The sequence below is a fragment of the Lontra canadensis genome, unplaced genomic scaffold (genome assembly GCF_010015895.1).
Source record: "Lontra canadensis isolate GAN:19392208 unplaced genomic scaffold, GSC_riverotter_1.0 scaffold67, whole genome shotgun sequence".
NCBI lineage: Eukaryota > Metazoa > Chordata > Mammalia > Carnivora > Mustelidae > Lontra > Lontra canadensis.
In genome coordinates, this window is record NW_022631061.1 from 5135019 (window position 1) to 5156222 (window position 21204).

General features: G+C 41.6%; 1 protein-coding gene across 1 annotated transcript in view; it reads left to right on the forward strand.

Annotated features, from left to right (window-relative positions):
- KL (klotho) overlaps positions 1-21204 on the forward strand; it is a 40999-nt gene that overhangs the window by 15606 nt on the left and 4189 nt on the right. The window contains exons 2-3 of the mRNA XM_032880031.1: positions 16467-16977; positions 17937-18205. Of these exons, the coding sequence (XP_032735922.1) occupies positions 16467-16977; positions 17937-18205 (780 nt within the window). The remainder of the gene's footprint in view (positions 1-16466; positions 16978-17936; positions 18206-21204) is intronic.

Below are 21204 nucleotides of genomic sequence, written 5' to 3' on the forward strand. Positions count from 1 at the left end.
CCCAGGATCATAACCTGAGCTGAAGGCGGATGCTTAATGGACTGAGTCACCCAGGTGATACAGGCAGGTGGATTTTTTGAGCATAAAGCTCCCAAACGTATGGATTGGGTAGTTGCAGGGGTCACATCCTGCAGTATGAAATACATAATGAGTTCATTTAAACAGCTTTTATTCAATGACATAAATAGGTTTTTGTCAAATCATTACTTAATCATAGAGAATGTTCACACCCTGCCCCCGCTCCCAGGCCGGAGACCGAAGGTTTACTTTTGGGAAAATTTGAAAGAGAGGGAGGTGGAAGTTCGGGGCGCTACACAGAGCAAAGGGCAGGGGTGAGACACAGGGATGTACACAGCAGCTCAAGTGGAATTCTATTTACAAACTTCCTGTCACTTCTCTGCGGCCTCGTCACTCTGCAAGCGGGTAACATCTGTCTCCCTGATGGCAAAAGGGAAGGGTTTTTTTGTTTTGTTTTTTTGTTTTTTTTTTTCCCGTCTTTGAAAGTCTCTGAATGGCTCCCAAAGCATGGATCTCACCCACTGACTTTTTGGGTGGGTCCCAGAAGAAAATGACTAGCCTCCCGGCCAATCCGTGGAGGGTATGACTTGCTCTTTATAAAGTGAGCCCATTCATACAGTTTTTTTAAAACCAGTTTTTAAGTACTTTTTTCTTAAATATGAATGGACAGCCAGGCATCAAAAGAATATTTGAAGAAAGTGTTCAACACGGAACAGAGAGAACAAAATAAATAAACAGAAAATCAAATCAGGAAAAACAGATTGTGCAGGAAATTAAATACACACAGTCAAAAAAGAACAGAGAATATTAAAAAATTCTTGGACATCAACAGTGTGATTCTTGTTTAGTAAAAAGTTTGAAGGATAAAGTCAAAGAAATGACCCCAAAGTAGTACAAAATGACAAAGAAATGGAAATATTGAAGACAAGAGTAAAAGATTGAAAAGGTTAAGTACAAAAGTCTAACATCAGACAAAGAGGAGTTCCAAAAAGAAAATACAGAAGTGGAGGGCAGGAAATTTTTCAAGAAATAATATAAGAATGTACCCCAGATGAGAACTGATCATGAACCTTCATCTCTAAAGATCCTACTAAGTTCCTAGAACAATGAATACACAGTTATGTAGGGATTTAGAAAGCTTACCTTCAATATGATCTGTCCTAAGACGCCAGTGGAAGGTATGCACCAGCAAAATTACAGAGCAAATAATAGGAAGAAATTGGATCCAGAAGAGTATGGCTTCAATCCATGAAAAATAGAGAAAAATCCTAGGAGGAGAGCAGGTCTAGACAGCATCTATCCAGATGGAACCAAGAAGGTGGAAAGGTCCAGGAGAGCAGGTGAAGAAGTAAATAGAACAGGTAAAATGGCAATGAATACGATGGAGAGTCATGAAAACATTAAAACGCATGGAGTATTTTGCAAGTTTAATAATGAGGTGGTTATTTGTTCATGGGAAAACAAAAAGCTGTCTGAAAAAGGTGGGGGTGGGGAGGGAATGTTATTAATGTCCTATTTGGCTTTGCAACAAAAAATATTAGTATAAGAACCTTGATGTAAATACTGATTAATGATTTAAATAAGAACAGACATTTAGGAGGATAAGGGAGGAAAATGGGGCAGTATGAAAAAGCTATCCCTTCATGATCACGATGCCTTATTAAATTTTGGAATAAGCATGTTACTTAGGACTATGATGGCAATTACTAGAAAAACCCAGCTAAAAGTTAAATGCGATTATCTGCAGGGAGCAAGAGGGAGTTTGAGAGCGGGGTAGAGAAAACACTTTTTTCATGGCAGGTCTTTGGTACTATTTGATTTTAAACTACATGAATGAATGTATGTGATTAAAATAATTTTTTAAAAACTGTACCTCTGACTAATGCTTATAGATTCTGAAGTGCGTTTGTGTATTTGGTGGGGGTGGGGGGGTGGGCAAGGAAATTGGTAGAGGGGCTCAGAGAGTCTAGCTGGCTTTCCTATGGCTGCCAGGGCCGGGGACTGGGATCTGCTTTCCTGAAGGTCGCCGGTGCGCGCCCCGGCACAGTTTCATCTGGGGCTGGGCTCAAGAGTCAGTTCCCTCGTCCACATATCGGTACTATGAAGTGGAGGTCAATGTGAGCCCTAAATGGTCCCCAGTGGCTTCTCCCTTCATTAACAACTAGAGACTCACCATTACTCATATTTTAAATAAACCACTAGACCATATTTATCTGCTCCACTTGTTACTTGCTAGGTAACACCCCAAGACTTCTCGGCTGCCTCAGGGCGGGCCAGGGTTCCGGAAGTTCTCGCTGCCGGAAGTTCTCGCTGCCGTCACTGAAGCTTCCGCGGGGCTGGGCTCTGGCATGACTGGCAGTTGCACAGTCCGTGAGCCCCAGCAACGCGGGGGTCCCAAGTCAGTCAGACGTCTTACGTGGACGCTAGCTCCTTCCTCTCCCCCGCAAGCACCCCAAGAGAACCAACTAGAAGGAAATGGGGTCCTGCAGCTTTACTTCTATCAGAGCATCACAACCCCCAGGGTCAAGAGGAGGGAACACAGACCAGTGTGTGAGTGTGGGGCGGGCGGGGGTGTGGGGGGGTGGTGAGTCAAGGTCACGTTGTGGGGGATCAGCGGGAGGTGTTGTCTTTGAAAAATGCGAGCTGCCGCAGCCTCACAGGCTTTCCACTCTCCGTGATCTGTCTCAAATGCCTCTTCCCATCTCCCTAGGACCCTCACCTCTTTCAGTATAAGGTTTGGAAATTACCTCCTAGGTGAAGACCTCTCCCCAAGAAGGTGTCTTTCTTTTCTCTGGAGCCCCACTGTGTTTTATTAAACAAATCCTTCTCATGGCCCTTTCATTTTCAGTCTTGTGTCACAGTCGTTCTGCTACCTGGGCTTTGATCCCACCCTGCATGCCCTGCGTAACTTGCCCGTGGCGTAAATATTTGCTCAGTGAAATAATGATCGCATGATACCACAAATAATAGTGGTGAAAAAGCGTGTTCCGCCGATTCAGGGCTCCTATTTATTTTCCTTTGCGAATCTAATTTCCAAAAAAATGGAAGGAAGCAAACACTCTCTCAGGAGGAGTTATAACAGAAACTGCGTGTGGCTGCTTCCTTGTGTTTACTGCTAATCTGTGAGAAACAAGGGAGAGGGTGAGGAAAAACCATGTCATTTACAATTTGATTAAAAAGCTTTTCTTTTCCTTTCATGTTTAATCCCCTTTAAATTTTTCCTTTTGTTATGGTATTGGGGGGGTTAGATCAAGAGCGTATTACTGCCTCAGTTCCTTATTCTGGAAACATCCTTGCAGGTGCGTAACATATTTGGCCTCAACGCTGATCCCTGCCCCTCACTCACTGTCTTCTGGTCCAGCAGAAGGTCTTGCTCTTGTGCCTTGGGAACTTATCTTCTGACTCTCCTGTCTGCCTGGAATGTTCTCCCTACCCCACCTGACCCCAATTCCACAGAATCAGCTTCCCACCTGTTTGGAGCCTATGCTCAGAGCCACTTTCTGGAATGAAGCACAGCCTGATGACCCCATTCCAAACTGCTTTTCCCAGAGACCCCGCCTTTGAGGAAATAAGGAGACCTACTTCCTGGCACAGGAAGTACTTCCTGGGGGCCTAGTGGAGAGAGGAGCTCACTAAATTTATAGGGACTGCAAATGAAATGTGTGAAGAATTTGGGGGTTTTGGTTTTTAGCCTCAGAATGGAAGACCCTATAGGAGAAATTAAAAGACAAAAACAAAACAAGCAAGCAAACAGAATCCCTCTGGCATAAAAGATGGCATAATCTTCCATCTTGGGTTTCTTAGGCCATCCTCAGACGGAAGGGACAGATTTAGTAGCGGCTCAACACTGTAGGGCCAAGGGGCTTCTACCTCTTAATTAACATCCCTTGAAGAACATTTGTAAATGAACCCGCTCAAAGCCCAAAGAGAGCCTCTTGTATCTGGGGGGTGGGGAGGGCAGATAGAGAATAATCTTTGAGGATTATTTAGGATCACAAAGGGAGACGGTAAAAGAAAAAAACAATTCCAAAAAACAGAAATGGGGCAGAAAGATTGGGTGTCTTCCTGAGCTGGTCTACTTGGGTTAATCCCATTCTCTGATTCTGATTTTCTGGGGGGCGGGTGGGGCAGGGGGAGTATGCCTTTGCTTGATTTATTTACTGTGGATTAGGGTATTTTAAGTTCTGTGAGGGTAGATGTTAATGGACATGATTCTTGCCCGGTAAGAACACATCTGGATTTTTCCCTATAGAGCTTTAAAATGAAGACTAACACTGCAGCATGTGTAATGGGAAAACAAAGGAAAGATTCTTGTGAGCACTACCAGGAAAATGCATCTCCTCTCCTTGGCACCCAGGCCATCCTTCCTTTGTTCTGCATTTTCTTTCCTTTTTTTTTTTTTTTTTTAAGATTTTATTTATTTATTTGACAGAGAGAGATCACAAGTAGGCAGAGAGGCAGGCAGAGAGAGAGAAAGAGGAGGAAGCAGGCTCCCTGCTGAGCAGAGAGCCCAATGCGGGGCTCGATCCCAGGACCCTGAGATCATGACCTGAGCTGAAGGCAGAGGCTTAACCCACTGAGCCACCCAGGCACTCCTGTTCTGCATTTTCTAACCACTTATCACCTTCCAACCTTCTTTATAGTGATGTTTATTATGTTTGCTGATTATTGTCTCTTTTGCTTAAATAGAAGCTCCATAAAAAGCATCCCAATTTGTTCCCTGTTGCCTCCCTAAGTGCTAAAACTGTGCCAGGCAGGCAGATCCTCCAGAAATACTTGTGGAAGGAAGTATTAACTTAGTCTTAACTAAGACCAGTGACTTTCCAATAGCTGGAACTTGCCTCACAGTAAGAAAGTTGACGCATTTGCAACCGAAATGAAAGTTTCATGAAGTGGGGCTTACCTACCCTTACTCTACACAGCACACTCTGATAATTTCTAATTAGTTCTAGTCTACCTGGATTTTAAAAATTGCTGTGGCTGCTCATAACTTGATGTCATGACTGGAATCTGCCATGAAGAACTGTAGCTTAAGACTGTGTAGAAACTGCTACCACATAAGGCAAATGGGAAAGAGGGAGAAGAAGGGCGGGTAGTTACTTTCTACTACCAGCTACTCCGGTAATAGAAACATTGTGGAGAGAGAGAATCTTAAGCAGGTTCCACGTCTGGCTCAGAGCTTGTCGCGGTGCTCAATCTCACAACCCTGGATCATGACCTGAGCTGAAATCAAGAGTCAGCCGCTTAACCAACAGAGACACCCAGACTGCCCTCCAAGGGACATAGTTTATATTTCCATACTCTTACCCTGTCAGACGATGCAGAAACCCTCACATGCTTACATGTCACTTTCTCTTTAGATGGAAAGTGTTCTCTACCGCAAGGGGAATTGAGTTATTTTGAAAGCAAACAGCCATAAATGAGCCTTTGAACTGATAAATGATCTCCAAGTCTCAGAAAGAGTCAGTCAGTTAGCATCTGCTGTTGATAATTCCAAGCGGGAGAATTAGGTGACGAGGCAGAGGTAAAACATTTAGAAAAGTAAAGCTGACTATTATGAGAAAAATACTTTTCTCCATTTTGTTGAAATCAGAGAGCAGCTGTTTCATGAGGGTATTATAGAATTACGTTGGTGATTTTAGTAATCGATGTTTACTGAAAAGATTCTAGCTGATGGAGGAACCACAGGATGCTTTTGCTGACCCTGTGGTAAACATCCCTTATCTGAATTCTTTATCTTCTTGTCTCTTTTTCTCATCTAGCCTGCTGTGTCCCTACTTGCTCCTTACTCATTCTCATTTTGTTGCTGTCAGAAAAACAGAGATAGAAAATCCAGGGATTGGAACTCCTCTGTGTCTCCCAGAACATGGTGATTAATGGACTAGGTGGATTCTGGTCACAAGCTGGATATTTTGTTAACAACCTAGCATCCATGACTTGGAAGGATTTTTATAGCAGCATGATTTAGTGTTAAACAGGATGAATTAACTGACGTTGATTAGTTTTGTACAGATAAATGAGGCAAGAAACTTAATCTCTGATTTATTGATGTATTTACTCCAACTGAGTTTGAAATTTTTTTTACTTCATTTGAAGGAAGCTTATGCTTAAAAACAAATGAATAAGGCCTTTTATGTAACCTACTTTGGAAAAATCCAGACAAAATGATTATACAAAACTCCAGAATCATGCCATGATTTAAAAAAAAGGTACCCTGGGGGTGCCTGGGCAGCTCAGTGGGTTAAAGCCTCTGCCTTCAGCTCAGGTCATGATCCCAGGGTCCTGGGATCAAGCCCCGCACCGGGCTCTCTGCTCAGCAGGGAGCCTGCCTCCTCCTCTCTCTCTGCCTGCCTCTCTGCCTACTTGTGATCTCTATCTGTCAAATAAATAAATAAAATCTTAAAAAAAAAAAAAAAAGGACCCTGGCCTTTGTCTTGCCTAGGTGTCTTGCTTATGTTTGTCCCTAAGCATACCTTTACTTCAGTGAGGTCTTATAGAATCTCAAATTTGGTTATATATGTATTTAGGAATTCTATATTGGCTAATGAGCAACCCCAACTATAACTAGATTAAGGAAGAAAAAGGGTCTTTATTCAAAGGATGGGGGGATAACTCACAGAATTGGAGAACAGCGTCAGACACTTTAGGGATTAGACTTGGAGATAATTATTACCATGGCGGGGGGGGGGGGGCAATCTCTCTCTCTCTCTTTCCGTTTTTCTCCCTTCCTTTCTCTCTCTCATGCTCACATGCTTGGGTCTGGTTGGCTTCTTTACACCCCACCACAGAGGGTCTCTTCCCATGCCAACAAGTCCAGATTTACTCCAGAGGGAGGAGAGACTCTTGCCTCTATATAGCCGAAAAATGTCAGTGAGGATCTCTCATTGGTCTGCCTTGGGTCATTCAACTGAAAGTTGAAAATTATTCCTGTCTTATGTCTGTTTATTGTATATATGCACATAAAATCCATAAATTAGGTAATATTGCACACACATTATCTTTAGCTAACTATAGTTTATTAAAATAATTGATGATCCTTTGTAGCTAACAAATAATGTTCCATTTAATCCCTTAGTCCTGGATTATTTCAACTGATCCTTTCTTTTGTCCCTTTAGATTGTTTCACCTAATCTAAGAACTATGTCTGGCACATAGTAGCTACTCAAAAAATATTTGACTAAAAGAATAAATAAATAATCTCACATTGTGAGGTGTTCAGGTTGTTTCGATACAACTCTTGTTGATGAGGAGTATACGGTTTTGGTGAAGAGTCACTAATTTATGAAGGGCTATGAAGAGACATGGAATCTACTCCAAGTTCATGTGTTCAGGATGTGGTGGGAAAGGAATGTCTAAATGCATGCAGGAAGCCAAACAAATCTTCACAGAGGAGTTGAGAATGGAGCCGAATTTGGAAGGAGTAGACATTTACAGTGAATAACTGGGGAAAATAGCACCAAGAGTAAGCAGGGTTAATTATGGACACTTCTTAGAAGAAAAGAATCTAAAACAGAAGGCAGGGAAGGCTCTAGATAATAAAGGAAAATTAGAATAGTCATTTCAGGATTGATGGGTTGTCATCCAAGCGACAGCCCTGCGTGAGGGGTATCAAGAAATCGACTTGCCTGTGGCAAAAGAGTTGGGTTGGGAAGTGATGAGATATGAAACACACATGGGTATGGAACTGTACTAGTTTTAACTCTAGTGAGAGGCAATAAGACTTGGTGCTCAGAGTCAAAATTCTACATATTTAATTTGCTAAGAAGTCCAAAGCAAAGGCATGTAAGGTCAGCTACTGCCTGTTTCCATACAGCTGTCTGACTGTGTGTCAGGGAAGGTGGATGTGAGGCCTCGAGCATAGGTTGGGGCCCAGATGACTGAGGCAGGTCCTGGGCAACGTTTGGGGAAGTGCACACAGAGACTGTTGGTTACAGTATCTTTGTGTATAAAATTATAGGTGGCTCTGTTTTGGAAATTATTTTTGTGTTCTTTTAGATGATGGTTTTGTGAAGGCTGCTTGAAATCCTTTGTGAAGGATTTTTTAAAAAATCCTTTCTGAAGGATTTGCAGTTCATAATCTGCAGAGCTGTGCTGATAGAAGAGGGTTTGGTCTACAAATAATAACATTGGGTAGTTGGCATACTTGGGTAACAACAAAGGGTGGCAGTGCCTTTGAAGAAAGTCCTTGGACATGTAATAGTGACTTAAAATTTGTTTAATCCCTTGACCTTTCTTAAAAGAATATACTTCTAATTTAGAACCAGACAACACTTCAAGGTCTCTTCTTGGGTAGGGAGTAGCCACAGACCAGCTGTTTGAATTATTTTTTGCTTATGGGCTGCATTTCAGTTCTTTAACTGTTGGTCTCAATTTAATTAACATTATTTGTAGGATTAAATTAATCCTTTAAGAATTATTCCATTTCATTTTTTAAAAAAAAAATCTAAGGAATGATAGCCAAAAGTGACCTTTTCAGTATTGCCTCTGAAATGTATCTGAATGATTGTTAATACCATCCACCCATGTCTTCTCCAACTTTTGACTTATCCACCCAGCCACAAGCAGGCATCTTCACTGAGATGTCAGACCCATGACCCAAACAGAACTTGATCACTTTCCTTCCCCAGTCCCTTACTTGTTGCTTTGTCTGTTGTCCTTGATTCTTTCCCTGCCTTGCAAGTCATGTATGATTCATCCCCAAGTTCAGCAATGGCCTAAATCTGGCCACTTTTCATTATCCCCTTTGGTTCAAAACAGCATCATCTCTTGTCTGGTCCATGGCAACAGCTACCTAACTGGTTTCCTTGCTCCTATCTTGCCCTCCCAGAGACTGTACCACGTTGAAGCCAGTGATCTTTTAATAATCCTAAATCACATTACTGCCACACTTGAATAATAAACTGACCCAACCAGTCACAATTATAAGTGTTTTTTATACACTAACTTACTTAATTCCTGTAAGAATAAGAACATAGGGTGCTGTTCTTGTCCTTATTTTACAGTTGGGGAAACAGAGGCAACAAGAGTTAGATGAGGTGTCCAAGGTCACACAGCTAATAAGGGCACAGAATTAGAACAGTCTGACTTAGCCCATGTTCTTAAACATTATGCTTAACTATCTAGTGAATTTTGCCTTATTTGGACTGAAATCCAAACTTTTCATTGAGCTCCACAAGGCTGGGCCAACCTGGTCCCAGCCTGATGCAGGCTCAGCTCCCCAAGAAGCAGATCTTGGGGGAAGAAGTGCTTGAAGAGAAGTCAATGAGGGCATGAGAGCAGAACTAAGGAAGGAGTAAAAGCAAGGGACGCTGCCAATTCAGCTTGATCCCCTGCGGGACCTCTGGACTGTAAGGTATATCCCAGAGTTGCCTTCCAGCTGGACTTCTGAACTCCCACACAGTCATTGGCAATGGCCCCTCTGGGTTCGGAGGTGGGAGTGGGGGCTAAATATCTATGTCTGATTTTTTTAGGAGGTTCCCCGTTTACTTTCTACATGGCTTTCCTCCAAACTGCCACATTCTCCCCAGACCCTCAGATCTTTCTTTACACTTGCCCAGTCCTCTACCCAGAATGCTTTTTCTCTCCAGGTCTTATTTAACATCCTTCATTTATGCTGTTATTGATAGATCCTTCCTCAAACATCCCTGCCCAAAGAAACCTTTTGTATTGTGCCTCTCCATTCCAATCCCTGCCACCGCCTAGTGTCTTCCTCAGCTGTATTTTGAAGATCTCTCTTGCTCCCTGGAATGTAAGCTCCATGAGATCAGAATCTTATTTTGAATCCTATTGATTTCTAGAAACTTAGAATGGTGCCCAGGACAACATTTGTTAGACAAATGAATGAGTGAGGGCTTCGACTTTGTTCTTCCTTTTGCAATTTATTTGCACTGATCCGTGTCCTTTGAATAATCATATACATTTTAGAAACAACTCATCAATGTCTACAAAAAAATGTGTCGGGGTTTTGTATGGGATAGTATGGAATCTAGAGATCAACTGGGGAGGTTGGGTAACTTCCAGTGTTGAATTTTCCAATCCATAAACATGGTATCTCTCCCATCCAACCTCGCACCAGAGGTCTTAGCTTAAACAATAAGGAAATCATACAATGAAAGGCAGAACTAAAAATTAAAAAGTGGTATCTTTCTCCTTTTTCTATTTCTTCTTGAGCTACTTTTAGTAATTATGTATTTCTAGGAATTTGTTCATTTCATCTAGGTTATCTTATTTGTTGGCATACAATTGTTCATTGTATTCCTTTATAATCCTTTTATTATGGAGGTAGATATACAGAAAAGATCAGTAGTAATGTCCCCACTTTTGTTTCTGATTCTAATATTTGAGTCTTCTCTCTTTTTCTTAGTTTAGATAATTTGTCAGATGATTGTCTGGATACTTTACCTTGTTTAAATCCACTCTAATCTTTATTATTTCCTTTTTTCTGCCAACTGTAGGTTTAGTTTGCTCTTCTTTTTCTGTTTCCTTTAGGTGGAAGCTTAAGTTCTTGATTTGAAGATTAAGTTCTTTCTTTAATGTGGTTGCTTACAGGTGTAAAATCTCCTCAGAGCATCACTTTTGCTGCATCCCATGAGTCTTGGCATGTTGTGTTTTGATTTTTATTCTTCTCCAAGTATTTTCTAACGTTCCTTGTGATTCCTTCTTTGACCCATTGATTTCTAAGAATGTGTTCATTAATTTCCACATATTTGTGAATGCTGTTGATTTCTCATTTCCCTTCATGGTGGTTAGAGAAGATATTTTGTATGATCTCAATCTTTTAAAACTTATTAAGAATTGTTCTGTGTCCTCACATATGGTCAATTCTGGGGAATGTCTCATGTGCACTTGAGAAAAATGTGTATCTGATCTTGTTGGGCAGGTTGTTCTATATGTCTGTTAGCTTTGATTGATTTATAATAATGTCCAAGGTCTCTGTTTTCTTGTTGATCTGCTGTCTAGATTTTCTTTCTTTTTTTTTTTTTTTTTAAGATTTTATTTATTTATTTGACAGAGAGAGAGCACAAGCAGAGGGAGCAGCAGGCAGAGGCAGAGGGAGAAGCAGACTCCCAGCTAAGCAGGGAGATGGATGCGGGACTGGATCCCAGGACCCTGGGATCATGACCTGAGCTGAAGGCAGACACTTAACTGACTGAGCCACCCAGGCACCCTGCTGTCTAGATTCTCTGTCCATTATTGAAAGTGGAGTATTAAAGTCTCCAATAATTATTATCAAGTTATGTATTTCTCCCTTCAGTTGTATCAATTTTTGCTTCATTAACTTTGTTCTCTTGTTGATGTACATGTGTTTATAATTGTCATATATTCTTGATAGATTGACCCCCTTATCCATAGGTGATGTTCTTCTTTGTTTCTTGCAACAATTTTTGACCTAAAAGTATATTTGTCTTCTATTAGTATTGCCACCTGGTCTCTTTTTTGGTGTATTTAAATAATATTGTTGTGTTTGATCTCCAATCATTTCAAGGATTTCTGCATATATATTCCAGGGAATATAGATTTTTCAGAATGTAGATTTCAAAATCAACACTGAGGCTGGGAAGGAAGTGAAGAGGATATCACACACCAGTGTCTTATGCCCCACATTGGGTCATTAGTGCATTTTGAGACAATGCTGTATTATTCGCAGAGGCCTACCAAGCCAAATTCCTTCTAATTTATTTTCTTAATGGGGTGTGCCTGAAAGCTCTCTGTCTTTCAAGGTCTCAGGTTATAACCCAGGTTATCTTAGGAGAAAGTTTTCCCATTCTGGATCAGAAAATGTTTGCTTCTGTCCCAAAGTCTTTGATTTGGTTCTTACTGCCAGCCTTCATTCTTCCATATCTGTTCATTATACATATTCTGCCCCAGACACTTTGCTATAATCTGAGAAGAGAGTACTGAAAGACCCAGTCAATGTCTTGGAAACCCCTATAATCTGGACACTTCAATGAATCCAACACAATAGGATGAAGGTCTTTGAGAGAGGTCAGCTGTGGAGACACATGGAGTGGACACTTAAGGGCAGAGAGAAGGAAGATGTCAGGGAAAACTTTCCGGAGGGGTGATGGCTGAGCTGGGTTTTGAAGTGGGGTGAAGCTGGAGGGATCAGGGATTGGAAAACTTGGGAGAGATGCACCTATGAAGGCGTAAAAACCCAGGTGACTTCAGACCTTCGCACAGCATGCATTGTGTCTGGGACTCAGGAGCTGAGGCAGAGACTGTAGGGCAGAACAGAGAACAATTAGGCAAGGGTTATTTAGATCATGGCTTTCAAATAACCATCATGGACATTTCAGCAGGACTGGCCATCCGGCTTCTCTGAGCTATTTTCCTTCCTTAAATTTTAAGGTTTTTTTCATACTTCTAAAGCAATACATGCGCATGGTAGGAAATGTAAAAATACAGATAAGCAAATTGAGAATTATACCACCTGCAATCCTGCTACAAAATCTCATTTGACAATTTATAAATCATTCCAGGTTTTTATGTACTTGTTTTTCTTTGATAAAAAAATATTGTTAAACTCTCCTTACTGTTTTGTAACCTGCTTTTTTGTTCAGTTAGTATTTTGGATACAGTTTTGATATGTTAATGGACGTTCTTCTGTATTATTTATAATGTCTGAATAGTAGTATATCTTTAGTCATACCATAATGTGTTAAAACATGCATATATGGTATGAATATTTTTGAATATTGGACATTTCAATTGTTTTCAATATTTGGCTCTTAGAAATAGTGTGTTAGTGAACATTCTTATGCATACCCTTAATTACTTCCTTGAGTCTTTGTCAAATAGCTTTATTAAATCTCAATCTTGAAATAACAAACTTGTAAGGTGAACGTACATGGAATAATTAGAAAGCAATGCAAAAACAAACACAGCCATGTCCCTCTTAATCATCCCTCGCTGTTGCCACACCTTAAGCAGTGACCTTCCTACACTTTGCCTTACAGTAGTAGATTACTCAAACCTACCATCTGAACATGGATTGGAGGTGAATGAAGCAAGCTTCAGTTCAGTTCAACAGACACTGGGACCTCCACGTGTCAGGGAGGGGATGAAGGAACACCCAGGGAGTCTGGGCAGGAAGGCGTCATCACCTGTGATAGGTGATGCAAGAGAGGTATGCCTAAGACTTGGAGGGCACCCAGAGGAGAGACATGCAGCAGGGTGTGGCAGGTTGGTGGGGGTGGGGGACTTCCTGGAGAAGTTGCCATGCATGATGACCTCCAAGTTGGGCTGCTGTGGAGAGCAGTCAAATAAGAGATGAAGTAGGGTTTGGGGGGTGGGGTGAGTGGTTAAGACAAGTGACATCTAAGATGCTTTCTCTATTAGTTTGCCTTCTCCAGAGAAACTATTCATTTGTCCTTCCCTTTTTGTTCTCTTCAGCTCCTTAGTGCATTGGATGATGCCAGGCCACATTGGTAAGGCTGATCTTATTTGCTCAGCCTCCCAATTCAAATGCTAATCTCATCCAGAAATACCCGCATAGACACACCCAGAAATAATGCTGTAATGGTTTGTTAAATTAACATTTGTTAAGTGGAACACAGGGCTGTATGGTGAGCCTGGGTTCAACAACTGACCACAAGAGAACTTGAAATAGAGAGTTTGTGACTCATAGGTCCTAGAGGAAGTACAGGGCCTTAAGGGGCCCAGTGGGGAGAGCGTAGACAAAGAGAGAGTCAGGACCTAAAGTTATGCCTTTATTAAGGTTCCTAGGCTAAAACCAGACTGGTCAATGCAAACAACAAAAAAAGGATTTTGGTAAGCCCCGGGAGGGGGTGTGTCTATCTAAAGGGTCCCTAAGCCATCCAGGTGCTGGGAGAAAGGGGAGCCTGGTGATCAAAGGGCGGATGGGGAGGTCATGTCACGAACTTACATTTGCTTGTGACCCTGCAAGCTGCTGACTGGGGCACACACTTGCAGGAGAACCTGATGTCACTTAAAGTCCCTGAAGGCCACTTGGCCAAAAAAACCAGATGCTGAGGCAGCAATACCATGGCACAGCTTAGCTAAACCCTTGACAAATGTTTTACCAGCTATCTGGGGGGCAGGGTGTCCCTTAGTCCAGGCAAGTGGACACATAAAATTAATCATCAACTTCCCAATGCTGCAAATTTATACTTCTCTAAAATCATCAACTACTTACTAGAAGGTTTTACTTGCCTCCTATCCTTTCATCCTCATCGTGTCCCTGCAGGAGAACACCCTCTATTCCTATCTATTCAGAGTAACTGAGGCTCACCCTGGTAATGGATGGGGGAGTTGGGATCCAAACCCAAGTCTTTTCTCATCCAAAGCCCAGGTGGTATCACTACGTCACTTGGCTGTTCTTTGACTGAGTTCCTTAGCAGGTGGTGTTCAGACTTTATGGGCTGGACTTATCTTTTTTGGCTGCTCATCCTTTAGGTAGAGAAGGAGTAAGCATTCATGGAGATTTTACCATATGTGAACTCTGCGTTAGGTGTTCTTTATAGATTATTTAATCCTCATAACTACCCTATGAGAGACACAAGGAAGTTAGTTTCACCTGCCCACATTAGGTAACATGGTTAAAGGCACACAAAAAAAGTAATGGAGCAGGAATTGTATCTGACATTAAAGACCATGTGTATACTTCCATGTGGCCCAGGGCATTCATTGCCTCGCCAAACCTCTGTGCTGTGTCAAAGTAGCCAGGTTTAGAGGAGTGGCCCATTAGCGTAGGCTTTTCTGTTTTATGACTCTTCTTTTGGCCACCTGCAAAACTGACCCAGATCAGGAAGTTCTTGGGTTGCTTTCACTCTTACCTGGACCCTTATGCTGTCCACTGCAGTGTTTGTTCTATAAAGGCATGTCTGCTAGATTTAGGACATGAGGGTCTGTGGGCCTCAACTGGGCCAAGTTAGGAAAGTGCCCTGGGGACTAGCCTGAGCTCCTCTCTTTCTTTTCTGATTAACTGTTAAATGACCTGATGAGATTTCCTGACAATGGGGAAGACAGAGGTCAAGTGGCTGAGATGAGGAAGAAAAAGGTGGGAGATGTCACAAAGCCAGCAGCCCAGCACGACTGAGCCTCAGTTTCTTGAACCCCTTGGGCAAAGGCCACTATTCTTCTGATTCGGTTTTTATTCTCCATTTCCTTTGTAGCATATGGGTAGCTGCCTCAGGTCATGAAAAAATATATTCAGTGGAATGAAACATCGTAGATATTTACCAAGAAACTAAAAATGAAAGTTAGACATAAACTGTTTTATTCCATTGAACTATTTGGCTGAACTCATAAGAACAGTGATGAGATCATTCTTGGACACCTGCACCAAAATGAACCACGAGAAGAATATTTAGGAAAGATGAAGAGGATATTTGGCATTCTGAGTGAACGAGCTTCTTCAGGCCCAGGGAGTGGGATGAAATTGGCATGATCATTTTGGAGAATATGAGTCAAACAGAGAACTGGAATGGGTTTTTCAGGGAGGATATATTAGGGGAGTAAAAGGCTGATAAACAGCATTTGCATTTGTAGAAAAATAGGGGGAGTAAATCAAGGAATGCAAAAGTGAAGAGAAACTTAATTCAAGTAAGGGAGGAAAAACCCTGTAATCCTCATTAGTCTTTCTAAATAGAAGGAAAACAAGTGAAAATAAGCTATCAGAAGTCAGTAAGATATTATGGGAGTATGAAGCTAATCTTAAGGAAGCAAAGCCCATTTTGTTGATGTAAGAAACTCCCAGATGAACACTGACTAACAATGGACATCTGATCTCCTTGAAGCTGCATTTGTGTGATTCTTGTTCTTGGCTTGTACCTTGCACTCTAGGTCCTATGGGAAACCAGCACTGTCCCGGAGTTCCAGAGGGTGGGCCAAGGTTAGATGTTGGAGGTGGTCCTTAATTTATTGTGCTGATTCTTCTTAGGGAAGAATAAAGATTGTGGGAACATGTGTTAGAATTTTAGCTGTGAGGCATGAACACAAAATATTAAATTGACTCCAAAAACTTGAGTCAACTTGAAAACTCCCAGTCTCTTAGGATAAAAAAAAAATATAATCCTATTTAGAAATTCCTGGTATGATCATAATGCAGGACTGGTTCTTCTCATGAAGCCTATTAATGGAAAATTACATAATCTAAAGTCAATTAAATAGTAGGGTAGGATATAATAAATTCTTATTTCATTAACGTTTTGAAGGATGAATAATCACTTTGCATTCAAGATAAGAAATTCATATTTTCCATTGGCTACTGAAAAATAATAGAAACAATTCCGTCATGGTAGCAGCTCTCTGCGGGCTGACTCACCTCGACAGTAATTTATTGTTTCCAGGTGACTTTTACATTGTGGGGTTATTCATTAGGTTAGACTTGATGAGAAACAGATACCAACAGAGCTGCAGATTCAAAAATGTTTTGTATTTCTTCTCCCAATCAGAGATAGATTCACCATGGTTTTTTTCTTTTATAGGCTCATGCCAAAATCTGGCATCTCTACAATACTTCTTTCCGTCCAACTCAGGGAGGCCAGGTATCCATTGCACTAAGCTCCCACTGGATCAATCCTCGAAGAATGACCGACCATAGCATCAAAGAATGTCAAAAATCTCTTGACTTTGTCCTAGGCTGGTTTGCCAAACCCATATTCATTGATGGTGACTATCCTGACAGCATGAAGAATAATATTTCATCTCTTTTGCCTGATTTTACTGAATCTGAGAAAAAGTTCATCAAGGGAACAGCTGACTTTTTTGCTCTTTCTTTTGGACCAACCTTGAGTTTTCAATTATTGGACCCACACATGAAGTTCCGCCAATTGGAATCTCCCAGCCTGAGGCAACTCCTTTCTTGGATTGACCTTGAATATAACCACCCTCAAATATTTATTGTGGAAAATGGCTGGTTTGTCTCAGGGACCACCAAGAGAGATGATGCTAAATATATGTATTACCTCAAAAAATTCATAATGGAAACCTTAAAAGGTAGGATTGGGGATAAAATTCTAATTTCCTGCCAAAATCCACAGGAAAAACAATCTTTCAGATGATCTGTAATAAACTGTGTGAATTTATAGTTTTAATAGTAATGCAGAAAATCATTTTGGCAACAGCAGGAAGGCATTTATGTAACACCTTTCTCATTTGGGGCTTTGAGGAACTTAAATTCATTTTTTAAAACTCATTTTGGAAATGAGAAACTGGGTTATAATGTGTGAAATAATTTGGTTTTCAGAGATGCTTCTCTAAATTTTTAGATTATATTAAGGATTAAGTAAATCTCAGGGTATCTAGATCTCTGTACATGTTTTGGGGTTCTTATTATTCGTATTGAATAGAACAATTTTTTAAAAGATTTTATTTATTTATTTGACAGGCAGAGATCACAAGTAGGCAGAGAGGCAGGCAGGGAGAGAGAGGAAGGGAAGCAGGCTCCCCGCTGAGCAGAGAGCCCGATTTGGGGCTCGATCCCAGGACCCTGGGATCATGACCTGAGCCGAAGGCAGAGGCTTTAACTCACTGAGCCACCCAGTACCCCTGAATAGAACAATTTTTAAAGAAAAAAGAATACTAACACTTCCTGAAGAATAAATTGCATTGTTCATGCTTTTAAAGATTTTAATTCATTTATTGCAGCAGCCACAATGCTAGGATAGAAAATGGAACAAAACATCTTCTCAGGCCCAAAGACTGCCTACTGGAAATAAAAATATTCCAAGTAAAAACGTATTGGAGATCATCTTATTTGTGAAGACTTTTATTTGTAGAATTGTCCAGGTGTGATAGCCTTCTATTAGTAAGAAAGGTCATTGGTTTACCAAACAATAAGCATTATATGTAACTTATTTCCCTAAGTAGTAAACCCTTTAAGTATTCTTGAGTCATGAGGCCAGTACCCAGGTAAGGGTTGGTCAAGTTGTTCTCATCCTCTCTTCTCTTTGCAGCCATCAAGCTGGATGGGGTAGACGTCATTGGCTACACAGCGTGGTCCCTTATGGATGGCTTCGAGTGGCACAGAGGCTACAGCATCAGACGTGGGCTCTTCTATGTCGACTTTCTAAGCCAGGATAAGAAACTGTTGCCAAAATCATCAGCCTTGTTCTACCAAAAGCTGATAGAGAAAAATGGCTTCCCTCCTTTACCTGAAAATCAACCCCTAGAAGGGACATTTCCCTGTGACTTTGCTTGGGGAATTGTTGACAACTACATTCAAGTAAGTCAGCTGACAAAACCAATCAGCAGTGTCACCAAGCCCTATCACTAGTAAGTAGTGCTTCCTTATTAGGTTGTCATGGCTCATTGTCCATTCTTCAGGCCAGACGAGGTTCCTGAGTGAGCACGTTAAGGGCATTTTGGAACATGGCACACTTCTCTCCAAAAATCTTCCTAGCTTCATCTTGTACTTTAAATCAGCCCCCAAAGAGGAACAAATTAAAAATATATGAATATTTAAGATCTGAAAAGATAGTTAAAAAGATAAAATACTCCCTTTTAATTTGGTGGTTTTCAATGCTTTTTAAAGCAGTTGAGTTCTTCCATAAACAAGAAGTAACACAGAACTTCAAATTTTCTGAGATCTCAGTAGAGCAGCTGAGCCAGAGGCAGGAACACCAGGCAGAGCTCTCCCGAGGCAGAGCTGCATGCTGTTGCAGAAGTCCCTCCGCAATGAAAACCCTTGCTCCAATGATTCACTGTCCCAAATTTCATTTCTAGAACTAGTCAACAAAATGGTAAGGAAGTTCTTCAAAATGGTCAACCAATATTTATTGAACACCTACAATTTAGGCAATCCTCAATATTATTTTTCACTTTCCAATCTTAAAGGGATTTGTTTTCTAGAGTTTGATGGAATATTTTAGTAGGCACTTATTGGATGCTTAGTGTACAAAGCCCTCTGTTAATCGCTGGGGGTGTTTGGTTGAGGGGAGTACACACTGAGATGAGTAAGGTTGACTCCTGCTTTCAAAGAGGTCTATTGAGGGAAAATGCTGGATACACAAATAATATAACAGAGTACACACAGTCGGGTGCTAAGTGAGCAGGGTGATGGTTGAGTCCTGCTAAACAGTGTGAGAACAAAGATGGGAGTTGAGGGAAATTGGAAGGAGAGGTGAACCATGAGACTATGGACTCTGAAAAACAATCTGAGGGTTTTGAAGGGTCGGTGGGTGGGAGGTTGGGGGAGCCAGGTGGTGGGTATTAAGGAGGGCACCTATTGCATAGAGCACTGGGTGTGGTGCAAAAACAATGAATTCTGTTATGCTGAAAAGAAAAAAAAAGATCAAGACAGAGACAAAGGTTGGTATTCATAGACAAGCAATGGCATTTAGCATGCTGGGTGCTTCCCTCTACCCTTCTGAGTTCTTAGCTGAGATCCCCTATAATTAAAGACAGATTAACAACAGAAAAACAAATAGAAGTTTATTAACATGTATAGCTTCCATATACATGAGAGATACTCAGAGAAAAATGTGTAACTCCTTGAGGTGACTTAGAATTCAGGCTTAAATACCATCTCAATAGAAAAGGCTAGAAGTGAGGGTGGGATATAGGTCTCTTAGGGAAGAACAAACAATTTTTAGGAAAGAAGAATGGGCCCTTAGAAGAATGGGCCCAATTTTTAGGAAAGAAGAATGGGCCCTTAGGAAAGAAGAATGGGCCCTTAGAAGGGAACCACAATAGCTTGCGACAAAGTGTCTGGGTGTGGTGGTGACCTCTGGTCTCCTCTTCTGAGACAAGACTCCATCTTCCCTGGGGGGATGAAACTCCCGGGAGGGAACTGATCACAGCAGAGTTCCTTTTGGAGCAGCTGTCTTTAGACAGGTAAGGGAAGTTCTGAGAAAGCCTTTCCCTGCGTTTGTTATTTTCTGAGTGCTTAAAGCTTAAAATAATCAGTACACCAGCAGAACATACTTTGGGGTAGCAGGCCCTGAACTCCTACAGTCACATTTTGGGGTGGCATATTCTGTGACCCTTCACGTCAAAAGAAGTATTTAGAAGAATGCTTGGATCTGAGGAGAGGTCTTTTGGTTGAAATGGGTTGCTGTTTTCTTTTAAGTATCAAAAGGAAATCCTTTACCTATAAGGAAATAAATCAACACTATCCTTAACATGGTTTTTTTTGCTGGGTTATATTATTCTTAGGTCTTTTGCAGACCTCAGTTGGTTTAAAGGGCAGTGTTAGACTTACGTCCCTTCTTAAATTTAAAAGATAACTTTGGGACACTGTTAGCAAAGTTGTCTGAGCACAGGAGGAAGAGGTCTAGCTCTGCCCTGTTTGTTGGGTTTGGGGGTTTCCTCCCTCCTCTTCTCTCTTCCTCCTCAGCCTCTGTTCCCAGAACCTGCCTTTCCTAATTTCTCTCCTAGAACTGGGATCCACGGTGGGGTTCAAATAGGGTGCTGGTCGGGGGAAGGGGACAAAGGGAGGGAGATGAGTTCCCCATCCCTCTTTACTCCCCTGCTGGGGGTTGGTTGGTCCCTGGTCTTCGTTCTCTCTCCTGACCTGCCAGGTGCCACTCCCAGCTGGGCTCTGTATCCCTTGTCCCTGAGGATTCATGCTCTGTCCTGTTTTCTGACAGCAGCCTGAGCCTGGGCAGGTAATTCGCAGTTCAGTTTTACATGGAGGGAATTTTCTGCCAACATCTCTGTACAGACAGTGGGCGTTGTGGGATATTGTGAGGGGCACCTTCATTCCTGCTTTGTTCCCCATCCCTGGACTGTGTTTGCCTTGGGAACTGGTAAGTAGTGAGAAAGTTTTAAGGGTGCGACCTGTTTCCTTGAGAGAGAGCAGAGAAACTCTGGTCAGAAGCAACAAGTCTGGCAGGGACGAGGAAGGGGAGAGGATTGCTTTTTCTTCTCCTTAGGGGCAGTTGTGTTAGAATTTGATCTGATGCCAGCCATGCATCAGCTCTGGACCCTTCCTCTGAGGTTGCTCTGCCCTTTTATCTCATCAGTTGTGGGGGTTCCTACTTCTTCATGTAGCGAAGCCTCCCCCCTCCCCCTACTCCCCAGTCTCTCCTGCACACAACCAACCACACACAAACTAATTCCCTCTAAAACCCATGGTGGATGAACTTCTCCAGAAGCTCTCTAGTGGGAAAAACTTGCAATTGCTCTTTTGTTCTCTTTGCTTTTCCCCTTGAGCCTTGCTTTATTTTGGCAGTGCCCTTCCTAAGTGAACTTCCTACCTGGCAAAGTAAAAACAAGGTTGTT